This window comes from Siniperca chuatsi, linkage group LG17 (assembly GCF_020085105.1).
Source record: "Siniperca chuatsi isolate FFG_IHB_CAS linkage group LG17, ASM2008510v1, whole genome shotgun sequence".
NCBI classification, from domain to species: Eukaryota; Metazoa; Chordata; class Actinopteri; order Centrarchiformes; family Sinipercidae; genus Siniperca; species Siniperca chuatsi.
In genome coordinates, this window is record NC_058058.1 from 14579804 (window position 1) to 14601654 (window position 21851).

General features: G+C 38.0%; 2 protein-coding genes, 1 long non-coding RNA gene and 1 other non-coding gene across 7 annotated transcripts; 3 read left to right on the forward strand and 1 right to left on the reverse strand.

Moving 5' to 3' along the window:
- The first annotated feature begins 641 nt into the window (after positions 1 to 641).
- Positions 642 to 15623, forward strand: grinaa (glutamate receptor, ionotropic, N-methyl D-aspartate-associated protein 1a (glutamate binding)). Its single transcript, XM_044170789.1, has 7 exons — positions 642 to 801; positions 8844 to 9183; positions 9697 to 9812; positions 9940 to 10140; positions 11136 to 11264; positions 12044 to 12187; positions 13714 to 15623. Exons 2-7 carry the CDS (start codon positions 8880 to 8882, stop codon positions 13861 to 13863), a joined length of 1044 nt encoding a protein of 347 aa, XP_044026724.1. The 5' UTR covers positions 642 to 801; positions 8844 to 8879; the 3' UTR covers positions 13864 to 15623.
- LOC122863924 lies at positions 11271 to 20839 on the reverse strand. Its single transcript, XR_006375110.1, has 3 exons — positions 20224 to 20839; positions 12901 to 12997; positions 11271 to 11518 (listed from the first exon to the last, which is right to left on the reverse strand). It is a non-coding gene; the product is annotated as an uncharacterized LOC122863924 (long non-coding RNA).
- On the forward strand, positions 15780 to 21771 carry si:ch211-199g17.9 (uncharacterized protein LOC108180085 homolog). Of its 4 annotated transcripts, none has more exons than XM_044170790.1 (10): positions 15780 to 16609; positions 17241 to 17285; positions 17376 to 17438; positions 18871 to 18945; positions 19025 to 19093; positions 19289 to 19343; positions 20847 to 20936; positions 21006 to 21087; positions 21230 to 21296; positions 21438 to 21771. In XM_044170790.1, the coding sequence occupies exons 1-10, from the start codon at positions 16594 to 16596 to the stop codon at positions 21530 to 21532; spliced, it is 657 nt and encodes a 218-aa protein (XP_044026725.1). In that variant the 5' UTR covers positions 15780 to 16593; the 3' UTR covers positions 21533 to 21771. The 4 variants fall into 4 exon arrangements, with proteins under 4 accessions (XP_044026725.1, XP_044026729.1, XP_044026726.1 ...); XM_044170794.1 differs by having other exon boundaries at positions 15780 to 16536; XM_044170791.1 differs by having other exon boundaries at positions 16408 to 16609; positions 21024 to 21087.
- Positions 18587 to 18719, forward strand: LOC122865073. Its single transcript, XR_006375380.1, has one exon. It is a non-coding gene; the product is annotated as a U8 small nucleolar RNA (small nucleolar RNA).
- Positions 21772 to 21851: the final 80 nt, after the last annotated feature.

Here is a 21851-nt window from a genome sequence, read left to right on the forward strand (position 1 = left end):
GATATATTATTATATATAGCATTTTTAGATGGTTAATACTGATGCAACAATGTGTAAGTAGTATTTTACTTTTGTAGCTGGAGCTAGTTTATCTACTTCAGATACAGTTAGAGCCCCTAATGAGGTAGGAAAAAAAAAGAAAAAAAACGTTTTCCTAGTATTTGCTTTTCACATGAAATATTGGATGCTTTTTCTTTCTTTCTTTTTTTTAACCTCTTTTGGCACGACGAATTATCTAAATTAAACCAACTGGGATATCACTCTTTGATGGAACTGCTAACAACTCAGATATCTGAAACATAACAAGGGGCCCTAAGTAGACACAGTTTTTTTGGTAAGGGGTCACAAGCCAAAAAGGTTAGAAATCACTGGTGTAGTCTTAAACAATGCATTGTATATTATGGGTTATCATGTGTTTTTTCGATGCAAAATTATACTTAAGCTCAGTAGCTATGCATCACGCAGAACTCTCGATCTCTCGATTGCAGTATTGAGTTTGTAAAGCTAGTAGGATACAGACCCTTTCCCTCATATGACCCTAACGACGTTATGGTAAATACCGCGTCATCATTGCGGGACTTGATTCACACGTCACTTCGTGTAACACACGTTACACTCATCCCATCTATTGTGTAACAACCACAGTGTACGGTAACAGCCGAAGAGTCCCACAAACCACGTGACGACGTCGTGTGGTGTCGTCAGCGGCTCACGACCTAATTGTTCAGTCTGTGAACCAGAGCCGGAGGAGGAGGAGGGAGAGTTAATGTCGGCAGCTACTCTGAGATAAACACATTAAAGGTAAGCATGTTAGAGTTTGATGAGGACATATCAGGTGTGTGTGTGTTTTGTTTTCATTAAATATGCTGGTTGTGCGGCTAGCCAGCACGGCTTTGGTTAGCCGCGGTCAGCATCCTGCCCGTCGCCAACGGTCACTTAACGTCTGCGAGATATAACGTTAAAGCGGTAAATTAACTAAACAAATAGTATTAGCAGAACAGTAGCTACATATCTAGATACAGTAAGTAACACAGAAAATAAATTTGGCTTTAAAAGGAGCTGACAGCTCAGCGCTGTAAACGTGGGGGCGCGGCGTATGGTCGTCGTCCTAAAAATAAAATAATTATTTAATGGATTCATCATGGCGAGCCGGGATACCGGATATCTAACGTTATCTCCTAATCACTGACAGTTCAACAATATTTTTCTGCAGTGACGGTCTTGCTAGCTTGGGGCTAGTATGTGTGAGTTTAATGTAACAGATGATCGCAGTGTCGCATCTGTCTGCGGTGTTGAGGCCTAGATGGAGTTGCTCCCGCTGCAGGTGTCCCGATGGTTTCATGTTTCAGTTTTGGTTTCCAGTCGCGCATAATCTCAAAATAGACTTCTTAGCCTCCTTTTTGGCCCAGACCGCTGTTTTAGTGTAGTCCCCCATGCATTTCGGTGTGTTGTAAATCACCATGTATGACATATAATTAATATCTGGTGCTATTCAGCTGTAAATGGTTGAAATGACCTAGCAGATATTGGCAGCATCATATATATCATATATTATAAGATTTCTAGAACTGAAACGATTAATCGATTAGCCAGTCGACAGAAAAATAATAATGCAACTATTCTGCTAATTCATTAATCGTTTTAGTAATTTTTCAAGCAAAAATCCCAAACATTCAGTGGTTGCAGCCTCGCAAATGTGAGGATTTACTGCTTTTCTCTTTTTATTTCATTGTAAACTTAATTTCTATGATAATAAACTGAATATCTTTAAGTTTTGGACTGTTGGTTGGACAAAGCAGACATTCAATGGCATCACCTTGGGCTTTAGAAAATAGTGACTTATATTATTATATTATATTAATAATCAATATTATTAATCGATAATGAAAATAGTCATTAGTTACAGCCTTAGACGTTTCTGACTATTTCTTTGATATCAATAACGTGATAAATTTTGATTAAGACAATGTATGCTTCATACTGTATCTAAACAAGACGTTATTTATCTTACTAAATATTAGATATGATCATGGTCTAGCAGGTCTTGGTCATTTCACTCACCTAGAGTTAGGAGTGGGCAATATGGATAAAATCTTCTATTATGCTAATTTTATGTCATGATATTGATATATTAATCAGTTAGTTAATTGGCAACTATTTTGATGATCGATTATTCCTTTAAGTTATATTTTAACAAAAAAATGCTGAATATTACCTAGTTCCAGCTTCTCCAATGTGAGGATTTGCTGATATTTTATAGACCAAACAATTATTTGATTAATCGAGAAAACTAATGTGCTGATTAATCGGTGATGAAAATAATCATTAGTTGCAGCCGTAATATATTTTGTGTAGTAGTAAATTTGACAGAAAATCAATTGAGAAACTGTTCATTGATAAAATAACCAGACCTGTCTGTTTTTGGCTAAACCAGTAAATTGAATACCTGACAAAATCAAGGTACCTCAACTTGGGATAGATGCCATGATGCAAATGGTATGTTGTATCTCTGATGGTTCACTGGAGAACATTTAAGCTTTTATCACAATTTTACAACAACAATATTAATGCTGCTATATTATCCATATCCTGTCTCTGTGTATGCATGTGTTGTTATTATCTCAGCATAAGGCCTTCTCCATGAAAAATCCACACACCTCCAAATATGCACTGTCTCCATTAGCCAAAAACTGTGCTTTGCTCTTTACAGTCTAGATCCTGCATTGTCCTTATCAACTCCTATAAATGGTTTTCAATTATAGGTTGACAGTGTTATTGGTTGAAGTTCTCCATTTACAGTCTGGATGCCCTGTGTTCACAGAAGCTAAAGGACTATACCTGAGCATGACGTTCATGGCGTACAGCCTCTCTGTTCTTCCCTGACAGCTTGTTACCAGGACATGCATGATGCCATGTGGAGCAAACTAGTTTGCTCTCCTTATAATACAGTTTTAAGTTGATTTGCTGTGCATAACTGGCTGCAGCTTCTTGATTTGTTCATTTTTTAATTAAATATTGCGCTAATAAGTGAGTTAGTGGATGTTTCTGCAATTGTCACCATCTGGCTGTGAAAAAGACTTAAACTAAGTCCAGGATTGCTGAATTTCTATTGCAGCCATGGAAATAACTGCCTCATCATCACGCAAAAAGCATTTATGTACCTATTCCGCTTTCCTGTTGATGAAGTTTTGGAGAGGGGGGCTATTAGCATTTTGTCTGTTTTGCTTACACAACAGTTCTGTTTGGTAAGATTTGGATTTTCAAGGATCAGTGGGCTCATATTTACCAGACAAGAGCAATAAAGCTGAGCTATCTTGCCAACGCCACCTCCTGAAATTGGCAACTGCTTACACATTGTAAGGAGTGAATAGTCTATTTCATCTCTAAGCTAGTGATAAATTAACCATGCTTTGTTAGAGCTATGGCTATGCTACAGCAGTGCATTGCTGCCACCAGTGTATTGCTGCCTTACAACAAGATACTTTCAATTTGTAACAACATTTATTTCTTGTTATTACAACATGCCACCTTATTTTGTTTCAACAAGAAAACATCTTTATAATAATGTATGAAATTTTAAAGATACAGTCGACACAAGAAAACACAAAAACATATTGTTCAAAATGTGAAATTCTTCATAACAAAATCTTCTTTACCTCTAAATTTCAGCTGGTTCTGTGGTTTGTGCAGTGTGTGAAACAACCATGTGAAAAATCCCACACTTACCACACAGTTAGTCCCTCATCATGTGACTGTGAAACAGCTTCTTTTTTTTTTCATATCACTCACTGAAGTCTTAAATGTTAGTTTGTAGCTTTGAGAAAGCATTGATGTTCAAACTTTGTGTATTTAATCTTTAAAATGATTGGTATTTTCATTATATTTTTGCTCTGTCTATGTAATCCTCCATCAAAGATCACAGATTCTCACTTTTAACTTGTTTTGGCACCACATATGTTAACAAGCCTCTGACCTCTGTAGGCCCCACTGCTTTGTGTGGCTGTTCCTGTTTTGTCACTGTGTTTCCTGGTGATGCTCAGGCATGCACATAGCATGTTGTATATGGGTTTGTTGAGGTATTGTGCTAGCCACTGAATCCCTCCCATAACCTAATTCCCTTAGCGATAGCTATCAGCAGAAGCCAGGGATAACGGCACTGTCGTTATACACAGCATCAGGGCGTCTCTCCTAAGAGGATTTGAAATCCCCCACGTAATGCTTGTAAAGCTGCACAAACAGCGCCTCAAACAGACTCGCCACTCTCCAAAAAACAAAAATACTGTATTGACTGTATTCACTTTCACCACTTCTCAGACATGGAAGTGAAACTATTGTGGTTGCTGAATTGAACTTGTGAGATGAGTGGCTGGCAGAGAGGGCACTAACTTTTAATGTCCTTTACTGAAACACCTTAACCTTTTTGTCTTATAAAAACTAGTTTTCTTTGTGCAAGACCAGCGTTTTCTTTTATTTATTTATTTTTTTACAGTTTTTGACTTTATTAAAACAAGTACTTTTTTAGTGATTACAGCTACATGTATCAATGTCTTAAGACACATACATTTGTTGTCAAAATATCAGAGGAGAAGGACATCTCCACTGACCTAGCGGTTGTGACTTCATGCACATTTTTAGACGTTAGTGTCCCATTCTCTTGACTGTGTGGTGTGTTACTGTGGAAGTAATCCATCATCAATACACAGATAAAAAGCTACAAACAGACCAGTACGGATTAATTCAGTACTAAAAAACAATGTCATGTGAAGTCACTTCTGTTAAACATGACTTACAAGATCATCTTAAGCTTTTGCTACAATTTGGAAATGAATGAGGACTGGGGGATAATTTAATTGTTTATTGATTTTCTGCAAAATAATACTTTGATGATATAATCTTATCATGTTCTCATTGTACACATTTCTGTTGTCCAGTCTAATGATCCACAACAAGCTGTAATTATAGATTACCAAAGTTAGTTATTGAAGTTTTTTGTTTTACACATATGAAGAGTATAATAACAGTGGATTACAGTAGAGCTGAAATGATTGATTGACAGAAAAATTATCTTCAACTATTATGATCATTGTTTAAGTGATCGTTTTTTTAAAGCAAAATGCCAAATATCCCCTAGTTACAACTTCTCAATTGTGAGGTTTTGCTGCTTTTCTTTGTCTTATGTGATAATGAACTGAATATCTTGTTGTTTTGGACTGTTGGTCCGACAAAATAAGCAATTTGGGCCATCACCTTGGGCTTAAGGAAATTATTAAACAGACCTAATGATTATTCAATTAATGGAATTAAAATGAATAATAATAGGATGATTCATCAGTAATGAAAATGATTGTTAGTTGCAGACCTAGAGCACAGTTAGTTACTTCTTACATCAGTATGGTTAATTTTCTATGCGATTTCAGCCTTACTGCCCAGCCCTAACATGGATGGAAAATTCTTTCCTGAGTTACAAACTGAAATGCTTTACATGGACATTGGACAGGATCACATGCTTTACAGTGTCACATGATTAGTTAAGGACTCTTAGGTTATTCAGTTACATCTCTGGGTTGACAGATGACTTCTCTTATGTGACACAAGCAAACATAACCTTTGTTATGTTACAGTATTATTGAATAGAGTGTTTGTCAGTTCAGATCAAGAGCTTGATCCTTTTTAAGGTAAACTAATATGGACTACAGTGCAAACATTTTACTGACAGATAAATGGATTTTTCAAGTAATTCAGCAAAACTGCTGTACTCAGTGTACTGTATACCCCCCCTTGCACAACCTTTGTTGTCCAGAAAGCTGGGAGGGATTTAGCTCATCAGATAATGATTGTAATCTGTTATGATCTTAATGGAGACTGTCAGTATGAAGCAGAGCCAGGACTCGCCATGTTTGTCTGCAGTCCCTCACTGCACTGTCCTAGTGATGGACAGACAGGGATCATGAGGACACACACTGGAGTCTGGATGCATTTGCCAGCGTGAAATAGAGCAGTGTTGCATAACGCTCAATTCAGTGTGTCCTGGGAAGAGGGGAGGAGAAGGATAGACGGAGTAAGAAACACAGTAAACATGATTTGTAGCTATCTCCTCTGCCACTGAATGGATATTTTTGTACTCCTGTGTATTTCTTTGATTGGTGGTGTGTGTGTGTGAAAGAAATAGCACAAGGACTGAGTGTGTGCTTGCTTGTGTTTGCGTATGTATACACTATATACACAGCTGTACTGTATACATACAGTAGCTGTAGTTTAAACAGCACATGCCTTTGCACCACTGTAAAGTCAGTCTGCTGCCCAGTCGAGTTCTTCTTTTGAAGTCAGCAATTAGGGGAATGGGTTTTGGCTCCCGTCCTGCTACTTCCAGCTGAAGTTTTCCTCTGGGGACTGAAGGCCTTTATATGAAACCTGCACAGCACATTTGAAAGCGCTAATCAACCTTGTAAATCTGACCTCACTCGAAGAGAGATTCCTGTTTTCTTGTGTGCAGCTCTGTGTCATGCGTGTAGATGCTTCATTAGCATTATAGATTACAACATAAATTGCACAGAAACCTGTTGACCCGGGTTGTGTTGGGTCCTGGTGGGGGGAGGGACACTGTAGTAATGGTCAATATGTCAGGTCTCTTCCTGAAGCAAAGCAGATTAATAATACATTTGGTTACCAAGGCACCACCTGCGTCCATGGTAACAACAGTGTTTGCTGTCTCCTCATTTCTCTCGCACCATCCATCCCTGCTTCACGTTCTCTGCTGGCTAAGTCTATAAAGCCAGTGCGTGGGATTGACAGTTTTATTTAGGTAAATCAGTAGTTGCAACCCTAAGTGACATTAATTCAAGTCAAATTGGTAACACTAAACACCCAGTATGAACCATTAGATAGTGGGGTCACCCAAATAACGTTACATTGTGGGTGCATTATTTGGCTGAGGTGGTTTATTATCTGTCTAAATGCACACATTCACATTCACAAATAAATTCACACTGTCAAGGCATAGTAGCACACTATTATTATTGATATTACAGGGCTCAACACTAACTTTTAATAGTTGCTAGGCTGGCTTTTGGTTGCCGTAACTGAATATATGGTTGCCATTTTTAGTCACCTTGTATTTTGAATAATTAAGATACTATGCAGTTATACGTCATCTTAATAATTTAAAAGCTTTATTACAGTAACCGAGCAAAATTCTTTGTAGTTTGTGTTTTATCTGATACTTTACAGAATCTTAAGTGTTACCAGTTCATGTGTCCACCCTCAATTCCTGGTATACAAAATACCAGTAGTGCAGCAGTTGTCAAGTTCTTCACAGATCCCTCAAAAATGAATCCAATTAGCACATTCGTTTGTGATGTTGACGGGGTAGTCTGTCGAACCTTTCACCCCACAGTAAAATAACTTAATTTGCTTTGCGTCTCTAAAACAGATGCCTGTGTGTGCACGCGAGTAAACACACCAACGCACGTGCAGCGTTGTCTGGTTCCGGATCCGACTGTAACAGCAATAATTAAATATCACTAATGCGACAAACAAACAAATATTTAAAATAACATTTTTAGGGTGCACATTTTGCTGTTTGCTGTCCCTATTTTTTAAATGTTAAAAAGTCATTGCCACTGATTTCTCAAAATGGTTCCCAATGGCAACCATTACTGTCGAGCCCTGTATTATCATCATTATTATTATTATTATTATCATTAATATTATTATTTGTCTTCTGAAAAAGAAATTGTGCAGTCAGCTCTTTCTAGGAACTATGGTTGCTGCCAATGTGTCCTTTTAGCTCACTTCCTAAATCCGCAGGGTTTTAGACTGGACCTCTCTTAGCAGCCATTGCCAGAGGTGTGTGTGTGTGTGTGTGTGTGTGTGTGTGTGTGTGTGTGTGTGTGTTCAGATGTGCCTGGATAGTCAGCCATAACAGTCAAATTCCCCTCCCTTAACCGTCTTTTCTTCTCAGAGCAGTATGATGCAAGTGTCTTATCTGGTGTTTATAGTGACTTTCTAACCTGTGGCCTATTTTCCGACATTATATAACTTGCTGCTGCCCATTGCTTTTCAGTGAAATACCACAGGATGAGTGTAAACTCATTAATAACTTCTTTTCTTCTCCTCTCTCATCTCCTCTCTGCTTTGGCAACAGAAACAGCCTTACATTACTTTTAACTTTTTATTATGTGTATCACGTATACATAATGTTTCTTCATTATGAGACAAAAAAAGCAACAATATAATACTAAACTTACTTAAAAAAAAATGCAATAATTCACAGACTTTTAATAACTGCATATTATTTTCTTCAGCTATTGTATTCTAGTTATATAGTCTACATTTCACCTCGCTGAATATCACATTTTGCTGCTAAAATAACCAAATTTCCCCTTGGTTATCACCATACTATCTCATGTCATCTTAAGTACTCCTTTCATCGTTCTGATGATGTTGCTTGTAGTTAAGAACAAAAAAGGAAGGTAAAACAGCATAAAATGATGATATAGCTGGAATTTAGTTTGTGAAACAGAATGGCAACGTGCTGTAGCTCTGCTCCATACGTCTGTCCTCTCTTCCTGCTGCGTTGTTTGATTGCCTGTCACCATTTTAATCAGGCAGATGCAATGTTATTGTCTTTGCCAGTTTGGCCTAGATAGTGTACCGTCATTACTTTTTCTCTGCTTCCTTCTGGGACATTTGAGGTGTAATAAAGACGTTGAAATAGTATGACTATTCATAGTGTGAACATAAGATTTAGATTTAAATCTCCTTACCTGTTTAATGTATGTTTGTGCTAGATACAGATGGGTTTTTTTAGGCGAATTAGTCCTAATTCTACTTCTCCTCCATAGATTGTTCTAGCAGCAGAGTGAGTCTTCCCCGACACCATGTCTCAGGACAAGAGTGGATACCCTGTTATGGGTGAGACCAACCCACTTCATAACAACGTCTATGGACCCCCTCAGCCAGGTTTCGGCATGCCCCCTCCCAACTATAGCCAAGCCCCAGGGGGACCATACCCACCAGCAGCCGGCTATGGACAACCGGGCTTCCCCCAGGCAGGCCCAGGTTTTGTCCCTGGTCCCTACCCTCAGATGCCTTACCCTCAGATGCCCTACGCACAGGGACCCTACCCTCAGGGGCCTTATCAGCAAGGACTCGCACAGCCAGGCTTTCCTGGTGACGCCACGGGTGAGTGTTTAAAGATTTGAGGCATTTATGAATAGACTTTTCCCTTTCTAGGCCATCTTATTCTTTGCTATTAGATACCTGGATGTATCATAGAGGCAATAAACCATGACATAGCCAAACTGTGGGGCTGTACCTCTATGAAAGTGAGCACATCGTGCTTCATCTTCAGTTACTTTGACAAAAAACAATGCTCAGCTAAAGTTGTTCATTTATTACCCTTCCTCTTTGCTCCATAAAGCTGTCTGTTTTCCGTGTGAAAGTTACCAGTTTGGATGGAGTTTTCTCTGTAAATGGATTTACACGCTGAAAGCTTGTGATACTAGAAGAACCACATTGCTGGCTCCACTTTAGATCAGACTTAACACAGATGACTGGGCAATCAATGAGATGATCAATACTACAATCAGAGTGTGTTGAAAACACCACGGACGTGTCTATTTGTTTAGCCTAGTTTTTTGCCAGCTGTTTTGTTTTTTTAACCCTAATTGTCGTCCTGTTATTGTTGTTCACCAGCACCTGTCAGCAGCCCTGGTTACCATGGTGATGGGCCTCCATCTTACTACGACAATGAGGAGTTCACCGACTCTGGCTTTGAGGACAAGACCATCCGACAAGCCTTCATCAGAAAAGTAGGTCCTTTACCGCGTCAAATAGATTAAATGGGTCTGTGTCAGAAGCAAATATAGTGTGTAGTATAACTTAATATGAAATACCACCAAAACATAATTTCTCATCCCACGTAAAAATTGCCACCAGGTCTTCATGGTTCTCACAGTGCAGCTGCTGGTCACTTCCTCCTTCGTTGCCGTCTTCACCTTTGTCGATGATGCCAAGAACTTTGTGCGACGTAATCCATGGACATACTATGTGTCCTACGCAGTCTTCTTCGTGGCTCTGATCGTCCTCAGCTGCTGTGGAGAATTCCGCCGCAAGCACCCCTGGAACTTGGTTGCTCTGGTAAGAACTTGACCTGATACCAAGTCATAAAAAAGTATAGCTTACCCACTGTAAAAGTCTGTTTACATAATAAATAAACAGAATCATGCCTTCTGACATGTACACATTGTGTTTACCATATTAATGTACAATGATAAAGATTTTTAAACAATATGCAAAACAAGCTGAAATGAAAGCTGTAGATGCTCCTGAGAATCAAACATAAGCTAATGCAAGACAGAGTGTAGTGGAGGCTAAATGCACGTAAATGCCGTTTACCCACCTCTCAAATTCTGAAATAGCGTTTACGTAGCCCTTCCTAAGCATTTATGCACACTTGAAAAATTAGACATTTGAAGACAACACCTTGGACTCATGGACAATTTTCACTATTTTCGGGTGTTTTAGAGCCTAAACTGATTAGTCGAGAAGATAATAGATTAATCGATGATGAAAATGATCATTGGTTGCAGCCCTATGCTATTGTATTGTTAACATGAATCAGTGTTCAGAAGATAAATAACATCTAATAAGTGCTGCATCAAATAATACTCTGTCAAGGACCACAAAGTAAGTAGGTATTCATGAGCCCTTGAGTGAGTCTAAAGTTATTTGTACATTAGTGTTATTTTAACCATCCAGTTTATGTAGCTTGTTGCTAGATAGTTATCTTGAATGTACTGTAAACTCCATAGCTCCTAATCTGTATTCCCACCACATTAATTAAGAAACTCAGGATATAACAGTGGAAACAGAAACATGAAGAAAGTGAATAATGTGCAACTGATTTAAGATTTAAAGAAAAAGGTGGAGGAAGGAGGAAAAGAGACAGAAACTGAATCAGAACAACAGACATGTAGGCTTTTTTTTTTTAAATTTTATCTAACATAGCAAGGAAACATACATTCGGCCACACTAGATAAATAGATGTATGCAAATATAAACAACATATTTGATGTTATTTGATATATTTGTTTGATATTTGATGCTAATTTGGTGTTTTCTGTGTCTTGCAGTCCATCCTGACCCTGAGCCTCTCCTACATGGTGGGCATGATCGCCAGCTTCTATGACACAGAGACTGTCATCATGGCTGTGGGCATCACTGCAGTGGTCTGCTTCACCGTCGTCCTCTTCTCGCTACAGGTCAGCACCATAAACCGCTGCTTGAATAAATGTTTTAAATGTCTACACGCACACAGACAAACATCGTCCCTCTTGTTCTTTATTTGAGTTGTTTGGGAAGCAAAAGTGAGAATTTCCTCTGATTAGTTTTTCACAGTGAGGTGTGCAACCTAGTCAATCCCACACACTCCCCACTGAAGGCACACTCTTACACAGGAATATCGTTATCTTGGAGTTTTAGTTCCGTGTTAACCCTCTGGAGTCCGTCTGTTTATCTGTGAATACAATGAACATGTATTATTTACAAAAACAACTTTATTTATATATCACGTAGAGAAGAAAACCAGTTAAAAGTGCTGATGTGGAGCTTTCACACAGTATATCATTTACGTCTCTAGATATAGAAGACATTGTTTTGGAAGAAATGTATAAAGCTGTATGTGTGTATAAATAGTGAAACAATATTTTTTTACAACCTAGAACGTTTTTATAGGTACTAGGACAAAAGTCAGACTGATAGCTGAGTTTGTGCTGAAAAAAAGGATACCATACATCAACAGGATGCTAATAATAGGTGCTAAACAAAGACAGAAAGGAATACATAGAAAGTTGGAAAAATTTGAACCAATCAACCTGGACTCCACAGTTTCAAAACATGAAATATTCAAATGACTAGCTTTGTGTGACTTATAAATTATAACAATTGAAAGAAATTTCCCTAAGTCCTTAAAGTGGTGGGTCTCTTGTCTTATCACAGCTCATATTTTCCTACATCTTGCCTTTATCTGTCTTCACCACAGAGCAAATATGACTTCACTTCCTGTCGGGGCGTGCTGTTTGTGTGCCTGATCGTGCTGTTGCTCTTCTCCATCCTCTGCATCTTCATCCGCCACAGGATCCTGCACATTGTCTATGCCTCACTGGGGGCCCTGCTCTTCACCTGCGTAAGTTTCACACTCACATTGTGGCCTTGAAAAATGACAGCCCTTTGTCAGGGGCTGTTGCTTGTATTCAGTTTTAGCCATTATGTTCAAAGTTTTAGTGCAACAGCAATGATCACTTGGATGTCATTACTTGAGCAAGGGCAGTTCATTTCATCCAGTTGGGTAATTTGATCTTTGTGGGGTAATGGCATCCAGTCGTCTGGATACAGTTACTAGACAGTCAGACAGACATCACCATTGTTATACAAATGGTTTTCCACCTTCCAGTGAACTTTATTCTGCCTAATAAGAGATAATTCACATCTCCAGAATGTTAAAAGAGTAAAGCACAAACTGGCTAGGAAAAAGATTCAGGCTTAGCAAGAGGAAAGTGGAACACAAACTAACTATTAAGATCTGAATATATGAACATGCATCAAGAGCCAAACTCATCCAGAACAGCTGTTAAAACACATTGAACATTTTATTATACAGAGGTGTAATAAGGTGTATAAGTGTTTTGGGCCAGCAGAAGTGGTAGACAACCCTATGTAGAGTTGAATATAATCAAATGAACAATGGAGGAGAAGATGTGATAGGATGCATTTGATGAGAACAAATGGCTCTATTAGCCACATATGGACATAATGAATAGAGAAAATAGATGATGTGTGACAAAGTTGAGTATTAAGAGTGAAAGGAAAAGCCAAGAAAACATGAGAGGATGGGGTTACCAACAGTATCCAGTGGCACCAATGTTGTTTCAAAGCCTAAGTAGGCGTTCAGACGGAAAACAGCCCTGCATTGGTGTGGGCGTATTTCTTCAGGTACCTGTGAGATGATGAAATATGATCCAGGAAGTCAGTAGATCCATGAGTTTAAAGGTTAATCAGGCAACACTGCAAAGTGGTTTATAATATTATAAGGAAGGCTTTTACTGCTTTGGAAAGTGGTGGCAGTCATTTATCTTTTGTTGCGAACATTGCAAGGTAAAGAGTAGAAACACTGCAGTCATGCTATAAAGTAAACTACCAGGAATGTGCCCCTAAATGTCTTTTATTGACCATTGCCGCGCTTTGTCAAATGATGAAGTTGAGCCAGGTTCAACTTTTTTGACAGGCGACCCTGCTTTTTGTCTGAGCTGTTTGTGTTGGCACCTCACTGCATCAGAGTGGTACCATTCAAATAAAAGAAGGGGCTGCATTTCTTCTCGCAGTATGTGGCCTAAGGGTCAAAATACATGGGAAACTTGAGAGGAGATTTAGATATATATGAAAATATTATCTTAAATGCAAATGGAAATGTATATCCCGTACACCATATGTGAACATGTGCAGCTCTAATATTCATAATGAAAATTCTGCTGCTTAAAGGTAATTGCGACATGTCTATGTTGATTGTGTATTATGGTCTTAGTTTATGACAGCATATGAATATATTTGGTGGATGTTACCAATAGCAATAGATAAAATACATTTTTATGTCATTCATCTTAAATCCCAAGTGTAGAAATCTCTTGAAATGCCATCCTTTTTTCTGCTCTGCAGTTTTTGGCTGTGGACACTCAGCTTCTCCTGGGCAACAAGAAGCTGGCCCTGAGTCCAGAGGAATATATTTTTGCTGCCCTCAACCTCTACACTGACATCATCAACATTTTCCTCTACATCCTGGCTATTGTGGGGCGCTCCCGTGAATGAGGCTGCACCTTCAACAGGAGGGAGATAGAGAATGCCTCCCTTTATTGTGAAATGTTGCTAACATGTCCTTTTCTCTCTAACACCTTTAACTTTTTTTTCACATGATGCTCCTCGTGTCCTCTCCTATCTCACACACACAGTTCTCTTTTTTAAACAGGTAGGTGAGCTGTGGAGGAGATGCAGCCTGTCATAAAATGCAGCTGAGAGGGACACTATATATTTAATACAAATCTTGCCATTAATGACAGAACATAATCTATCTTTTCCTTAATTTTGACCACTCTGCTTGCTGTAACTGTCTTCTGCTTCTACTAACACAGATGGCTACATCATATCTACATTACCTACCCCCCAACTTCCAGTTTGGCTCGGCACATACAGTTAAAACATGTTATCCTGTGGGTGCTTGGCACTCAGCCTTGCCTTCCTGCAGAGATTAAACAGAAAAAGTGCGGGGAAGGTATTGGTAGCGCTTGATATTGATGTAAACCAGCTTTGCCTGAAGAGAAGAAGTTAGTGCTTGAAATACCCTCCTCCTTCATTCTGTCTGTTTTCCCAAACCTATCTCAGCCTGCTGGTGTAGTAACTCTGCATGGCAATATTGGAAACACAACTAAAGATGTGTTACGATTCATTAGAACTACCAGAGGAATACCTCTAGCTTGCTTGTCACAGCTGTAAATAGTTAAGTGTATTACTGTATATGATGCCAATATCCCCCCTGCGACTGAAAGGCATGCTGGAGTGATTCATATGGATGTGTTGCTTTTTGGGAAAAATATGCTCTGATATCAGAACTTCGCTTACCCAGTATAGTAACTAAAAAAAATTAAATGGCAAAAGACTGAAGATCAGTGTTGGATGTATATGACAAACATGAACATAAATTAATATTTATAAACTATATATTCTTACAGAATATCTTTTCAAAAGTAAGAAAACTTTTGTTCTTAAATTATTTCTATGATTCCAAAGCTGAGATGTCCCCTTACCTTCTTCCTTTTTTTTCTTTACTGTCCACACTAATTTCCTCTCTAATTTTCTCTCATCTGGTCATTAATGTGAAGTGCAAATTTAGTGCTGTATTTATTTTTTCTCATTACAACTAATGTGAATTAATGTTGAGTATTGGACTTTCTGACCACTTTTATACCAAGCTGATCCAAGTTTCACTGCTTCTGAATTGATGGACACCAGCCTTGAAGGAAATGGTACTTATCCATTTACTGAGCTTGACCCGGGGTGCTTTGAAGTTGCTATAAGCTGGTGAAAAAACTCAGACTGTTGTTTGGAAATTTACAAAGACTTTATTACTTAAGTTGATTGTGAAACCATAGCATACTTGTTACACTCTTGCTCAACAAAGTGAATCAACATGCACTGGAAGCCAAAATACTCTTACACACTTGAATGATATATTTAACATGAACAACATTTTTTAATTCTGTGATTTCTGTTTGGATTTTTCGCATGGCCCTCTCTTCCCATATGCATGTGCTGATAATGCACTCTGTACAGGTATTCCTGTTTTGGAGAGAGACAGTGTTGTTTGGCAGCCCTGTTAGACTTTTTTAACTCTTGAGTTTGTATCTAACTAAGGTGTACATGTATATAGAACTCCTTAGTGGTTTGATGTGTATAGATAAAGTAATTTTGGGGCTTTGTAGGTCTGTTTGCATTGTATATTTGCATTAAATCAAAGTGGAACTGCATTCCTCTACACTGCTGTTAGCTTTTCATTAAAACTGATACAATGTAAAGGTGTCAAACTTTGTGTGTTCATTTACACTTCATCTGTTTGACAGGAAACTGCACATCAGATGAACAAAGTGAAACAGTCAGAGCCGCTGTGAAGACATCTTTCCGATAAAACTAAACCGACTGAGTTCTTGAGTGTAATTATTAGAGCCTGACAAGTAAATCGGCATGGCCAATATTATCGGCAGATTTTAACTGAACAAATATAACATCAGCATATATGGTATGTTGGCCGATATATAACAAGAAGTCTCAGCACAAACATACCGCCATTTAATAGGTTGTTAGCCATAGAGCTGAGGCTTTATTCTTCCCACAGTGCATATTGTCACACTTCACATTATTAAGTTTTGTCATGTCATATTTTTGTGTTAAAAATACATATCAGCCAATTCAGCATTATTATTGTTGTTTTTTGTCTTTTTTACTCTTTACTATAAGGCTTACGAATAGAGGATACCTAGTTACAAACTGTATTAGGAACAAATTTTGGTTTAAAAGATTAAATGTCATCGAAATACAACATCAAATTGAGACAATGATCAAAATGACAAGTCATGCCCATTCAGTAAAAATATCATTACATGTGTTCTACACATAGACTGTATAAAAATGTAAAGTGTTATAAGCTGAAGCCGGTGGTAGCCCAGTGGAAGTTATCATTATTCATTGTTTGTAAAACAAGCAATTACAAGCAGTAATTGATTTTCTTCCTGCCACTGGCGACAGCAAGGCCATGAAACTGTTTGCTTTCCAACCATAACTTTTATCTGCAACTGCAACTTTTCAGCTATAAATAAATACATAAATATATTAGTCTGCTACTGCGGTGCACGCGCACCTTTGAAATGTCTTGGGCGCCAAACGTGGCGTTCCATCCTCGTGCGCACGTCAGTTAGGACTCTGGAGGAAAAAGTGGGTACATTATCCATCTGGATAGTTTAGGAAAAGACTCCCCTGGGCTGGCTAAACATGAGCGAATCGGCAGGTTAGGCATTGTAAATTTAAGTTGAACTATAGTGGCTAATTTAAACTGATTTTAAAATACCTACGATAAATCTTTTAGATAACAGTTAACTTACTGCATAAATGGTAGCATCTACAATCCAGTTGTTGGCTCTGTAACGTTAACTATTAACGTTAGCTAACGCTTTTAATAAAAAAAAGGTGGAAAACAGCTTTGTAATGATGCAGAATAGAAAGACAGCGGCTAAATGTTCAGTATATTCCTTTATAGCTGGCCAATCACTCAAATATTGCGGTTAATTAAGTGTTATTAGTTTTGAAGTAATTTATGTTTGCTAAATGAGAAACGTTAACGTTAGCTAACAACTAAGCTAGCTACATTTTAGTGGAGGTTGTCAGTCTGTTCTCGGCTTTACTATCTCAGCCTGAGCCAAAACCCGAAAATAGCTGTATTGTATTTTGCAGAAAGCTTATAAGGTAACTAACTTTGACCCACCTAACTTTGCTAATAATTAGGGCAACCAGAATATGCGCATTTCAGTGAGTGACACTTTTAGCTAGCAAACACTTGCTCATAGGTACAGGGGAACATGATGGGAAGCTAAGACAAAGACGTTTTACTTATCTAACATGTCTTTTTATTTGCGTAACAGGATTCAACATTGATGACCTGATTAATGTTACGCTACTGAAAGAAGGTAAACTGGCCAAAGTTACACAAAGTACAAATAAAACAAATCTTGAGAAACCCAAAACAAGGCTGATATATTTTAATGCCCTGCTGTCAGGTGAAGGAGTGCAGGAGCCCGAAGTTGAACAGTTGATGGGCAAATTAAGGAGGCTGCAACAAGGTAGTGTTTGACTGACTTGGACATATCACGTGTTTATTTAATTGCTATTAAATCAGATATTTTGAATAATTGTCATGTGTACATTGTATTACGTATTTTTGAGAAATGCTGGTTGACATGGAAAGGTATAGGCCTGTTCAGACCCAATAGCGACATATTTCGGACAAATAGGAGATAAGTTTTGCTAGTATGTAGTCCACACACCTCCACTTACTTTATGGTACTAAAAACAATGGCAGAAAGCCTCACGTCAAGAGTTTAACTGCTTTTTCATTTCTAATATTTTGAAACAATTTTGCTGTTTGTAAAATCATGATTCAGCGATTCCTACCCCTCCCAATGGGAATACAGTTTTTCCATAAAAGCGTGTTTAGCTGGTTTTATATTAACATAGTGCTTCTGTGGGATAATATATTTTCACATTTTCAATCTACTGTAAAGCATTTCGGTCAAGCAAAAGGTACAGGTGTAGTCGGAGAAGTCACTGTCCCGTCCTTCCGTCGTCGTGTTTAATTGCGTTCTTTCGCGCATGCTTGGTGCTGTGGAATGGGCCATGGATAACGGTTACGTCCGACGTATTAAGAGATTATCCATCTGATCAATATGAATCCTCTAATTATAATCACTTATTCGCTATTATGTAGAAGCAAACACGGATTACAACTGGTGACTTAGCTAGAACAGGATGCGAATGAAATCTTGACATTTTAGTTACTCTTTGTGAATTTACACTTCCGTTTCCGCTGGTAAGTCGCGTTGTTTTTTTTCTTTAATTACATCAAAAGCAGTTGAAAAATTACCGTGTGAAACACGTGTGGCGTGTCCTAAAGAGGGAAACTGCTCGTACAATGTGAAAACGCTTCAACACGGATGTCTGAGATCGACAGAAAGCTTTGTGAATGAGCACCAATGAGAAGGCTGGTTGCGCCTACTATATGCTAATGAACATGCATTTCCTTTTAGGTTTAAAAGGAAAAAAAAGGCATATATACCAAAAACCCTTATAAATTAACATAGTAAGGATCCGAGTTAAAATAAAATTCACTACATGTACAAGTAAAAGTTGAACACTACCACGGGAATTTAAAACCGTGAGTAAGGTGGCTGTACAGACTGATCATAACAGTTCTTACAACCAAAATACGGTATCTTCAGTGAGGTATATCCTTACCTGTTACTCCTAATAAGGAGTATCAGAACATGATGAATGGAGACTCATGAGATATGATTAATATCTCCATCTTGTAGGGAACAGCAACACCCTACAAGACCCATTCTGATAAACTTGTGAAGAACAATATGTCTTCAGAAACAGCAGCTGTGTTTATCTGATTTGCAAAGTTATTTAATGGAATTTGTGTAGTAGTACTCATCAGTACTATGCAATAACATAACAGTTGCAATGTTTCAGTTATACTGTGTTTTATTCAAGGTAAAAGAGCCCTGGAAGAAGAAATTAAGGAGATCAAATCAGTCAGTGACTCTTTGCAGAAAGAGCTTGAAACTTGTAAGACACAAAATCATCACTAATAATTTTATTTGATCCAAATGTTAATGTGTATTTTATTAATGTATATTATTACTAGGCGTTGTTGTTGTTTTTACAGTACAAACTGAAGCATACCAACTGGAAGGAATCCATAAAGAAAAAGAAGGTACACACAAGTTAGTCTAATAAACACTTGTACATGTGTAATTGATTATAGCCCAAAAGTATGCAGATTTGATGCCATGCTGAGTTAGTGTTTTGGTTGACTGTGTCTGGAAACAAATTTGTTATCTATTGTGAAGACACATACAATAAATATGAATAAGCTGATGAGCATAATAACTGTGATGTTTTCCTCCAGAGTTGTACAGGAAGCTGCAGTTTCAGTGTGAGGAGTCTGAGCAGGACTCTGCCAGGTGAGCTCCAAACTAACCAGATAAAGAATACTATTGAATGTCTTCAGCTATAAGGAGTGTGCTTCAGTATTTTGCTGAAGTCTGAACATGATCCATAAATATTTTCCTGTCTCCATATTGTGAGACCTCAATCGTGTGTTCTTGATGTGCAACACTAGATGGCAGCAACTTATCATGGTAGAACACACACACACACACAGGTTGGACAGCAGAGCAGAGAGACCATGAACCAGGTGAAGTGAAGGTTACGTTTTACTCCAGTTGATGACAACTTGATTAAAAAGTAGAAAAGCGATATTTCCACCTGCTTTGTCTGCAGTTGTTACAACCACAGTGCGCTTGTTAAACTAATAGCAAATTGTTACAAACATACGGTTTTTCGTAACAACTGTTTTTGATAACAAGCTGCCATGTTTATGTTTCAGTCCGAGCATTTGATATTTGTACATATGTAAAGATACTTTTTTTCTGGTTTTCACAAATGTATGTTAAGTATGTGAAATATTTCCAATTTAGAAGTACATAATAAATCCACTGCTGAGATGATGGGGCTTCAGCTAGGCACAACCATATTTTGACATACTGTAATGGAAATATATCTGGTTGTGCTTGCAGATTTGCATATCATAGAAGACTGGACTTTTGGCCGCTCTCCAAGTGCCCTAATAGTATTTAATCAAATCCCCATGTGCAAGTATTTAAAGGAGCTGAATGCAACATTCACTGCCACTAAATGTTGCACTAGAGCACCAGAATCTCAGACCAAAACAAATAGGCGCTACGGCCCACCAGACTCCATTGAGGAAAACAGTAATTTTACCTCGCAGCTCATCGTTAAACACACTTCATTCAAACTGGACAGAAACAAAATAAAACTCACCAAAACGGTCTTTGTTAGTCTTTCCACTGTTCCAACAATCACCAACTCTGGTTTGGTTGAAATAAATCCTTAATTCACCGCGTTAAATGAGAAAAGAAACAACTGTCGTATCGCTCTCCTCAAAGCCAGCAGTTTCACCCGGAGAGTCTCACATGCACTAACATGCACACGCGGCTGGACTGGTTACCAAAACAAAGAACAGAGAAGCTCGGATGACAATAAACTGAGGGAGTGTGGTGTCATTCTCTGCTCAGGAAGCCATTACTCCACTAAATCTTTACATAGCAAATAGCTGTTTGCTGCTATATTAATGTTCAAAGTATTGTGTACAGAACCTTTAACTTATAAGCACAATTTCATGTATGCTGTCATAGTGTGTGATTGATTGTACTATACAATTTGTGTATAGTTAAAATCGAAAGTCAAAATCGAATCGTGGATTTGGAGAATCGTGACACCCCTAGTAATCACTGAACAACACAAATTGTGAAGTGATGATAATATTTAATACATTTTCCAAACTTTGGGCCAAGTCTACGTGCACCCTGTAAGGCTTGGTAAATTAATGGTACCGTACACATTTTATATCTTGTACTGAGTGATGACTCATGCATTTTTTGTAGGCAGTTAAAGCAGAACAAGAAAAGTGACGAACTGCTGGAACAGTACAGATGTGAAATCCAGGAATTCAAGCTTAAACACCGGAAGCAGCGGTACCCATTAAAAGTGCAATGATATATTAAACTTATTGAACAACCTTGTAAATGTCATAAATAAAAAAGTCGGCCTTGTTTTTGCAGGATGAGGTTTGAAAACCAACTTCATCAACTGATAGAGCAGCATAAGAATCTGCACTCTGTCTTTGTAAGTTTGTCTGTTATATAAAAATGAGTGGGACTTAATTCCCATCTGTATTTTTCCCCACATCTATCATAAAATAGATTTATGAAAATGTTACTTGTTGATGATATTGTTAATGACTGTTGTGTTTCAAATTCTTGCTTAGACTCCAGAAAGGCTCCCAGATGAAATAGGGAGTGCTGAGAATACAAAAAGTCAGCTGTTATCAGCTGGTAAGTACCCTCTCATAATTTATACGCATTCTTCTGCAATCATGCATGCAGTAAAACATTTATTTTTGTACATGCATGAATATAGTGTTTGTTTTCCATTTCTAACCCCCGTGATCTGGTCATGTTCTGTGATTCTTATAGAACAAATGAAGTTGGCTCAGCTGCATCGCCTCGCTGAAGAGGTGAAGAAACAGAAGCAGCCAGGGACAGCAGCTGCAGAGACTCAGGATGAGTAAAACTGCAAGTCTGTAGGTAGTTTTAAAGAATCAGAGGTAATAGTCTGGGTCAAGTGAAAACCTTAAATCTCCCAAATGTCAGCTTCCCAATTCCATCAGTCCAAGGGTTACAGAATCCTGCCAAACTTGTACAGCAAAAAACTAAAACTACAGTTGACCTCAAAATATCCAGAATTTTAGTCACGACTTGTTGATTTATACCAGTGACATCCAAGTAAAATGTTTGCCTACCAAACTCAGTTTAGTCCTGTGTCCTATTTTTCAAGTATTTGATGTTTTAATATTAATTGTTCTATGAGGCATAGGCATGTTTTTGTAA

Coding starts and splice junctions, on each gene's coding strand:
- si:ch211-199g17.9 (XM_044170790.1), top strand. Junction 21,088..21,229: donor AGAATCTGCACTCTGTCTTT/GTAAGTTTGTCT, acceptor ATTCTTGCTTAG/ACTCCAGAAAGGCTCCCAGA. Junction 21,297..21,437: donor AAGTCAGCTGTTATCAGCTG/GTAAGTACCCTC, acceptor TGATTCTTATAG/AACAAATGAAGTTGGCTCAG.
- grinaa (XM_044170789.1), top strand. CDS start 8,880: ATGTCTCAGGACAAGAGTGGATACCCTGTTATGGGTGAGACCAACCCA. Junction 9,184..9,696: donor CTTTCCTGGTGACGCCACGG/GTGAGTGTTTAA, acceptor GTTGTTCACCAG/CACCTGTCAGCAGCCCTGGT. Junction 10,141..11,135: donor CCTGGAACTTGGTTGCTCTG/GTAAGAACTTGA, acceptor TGTGTCTTGCAG/TCCATCCTGACCCTGAGCCT.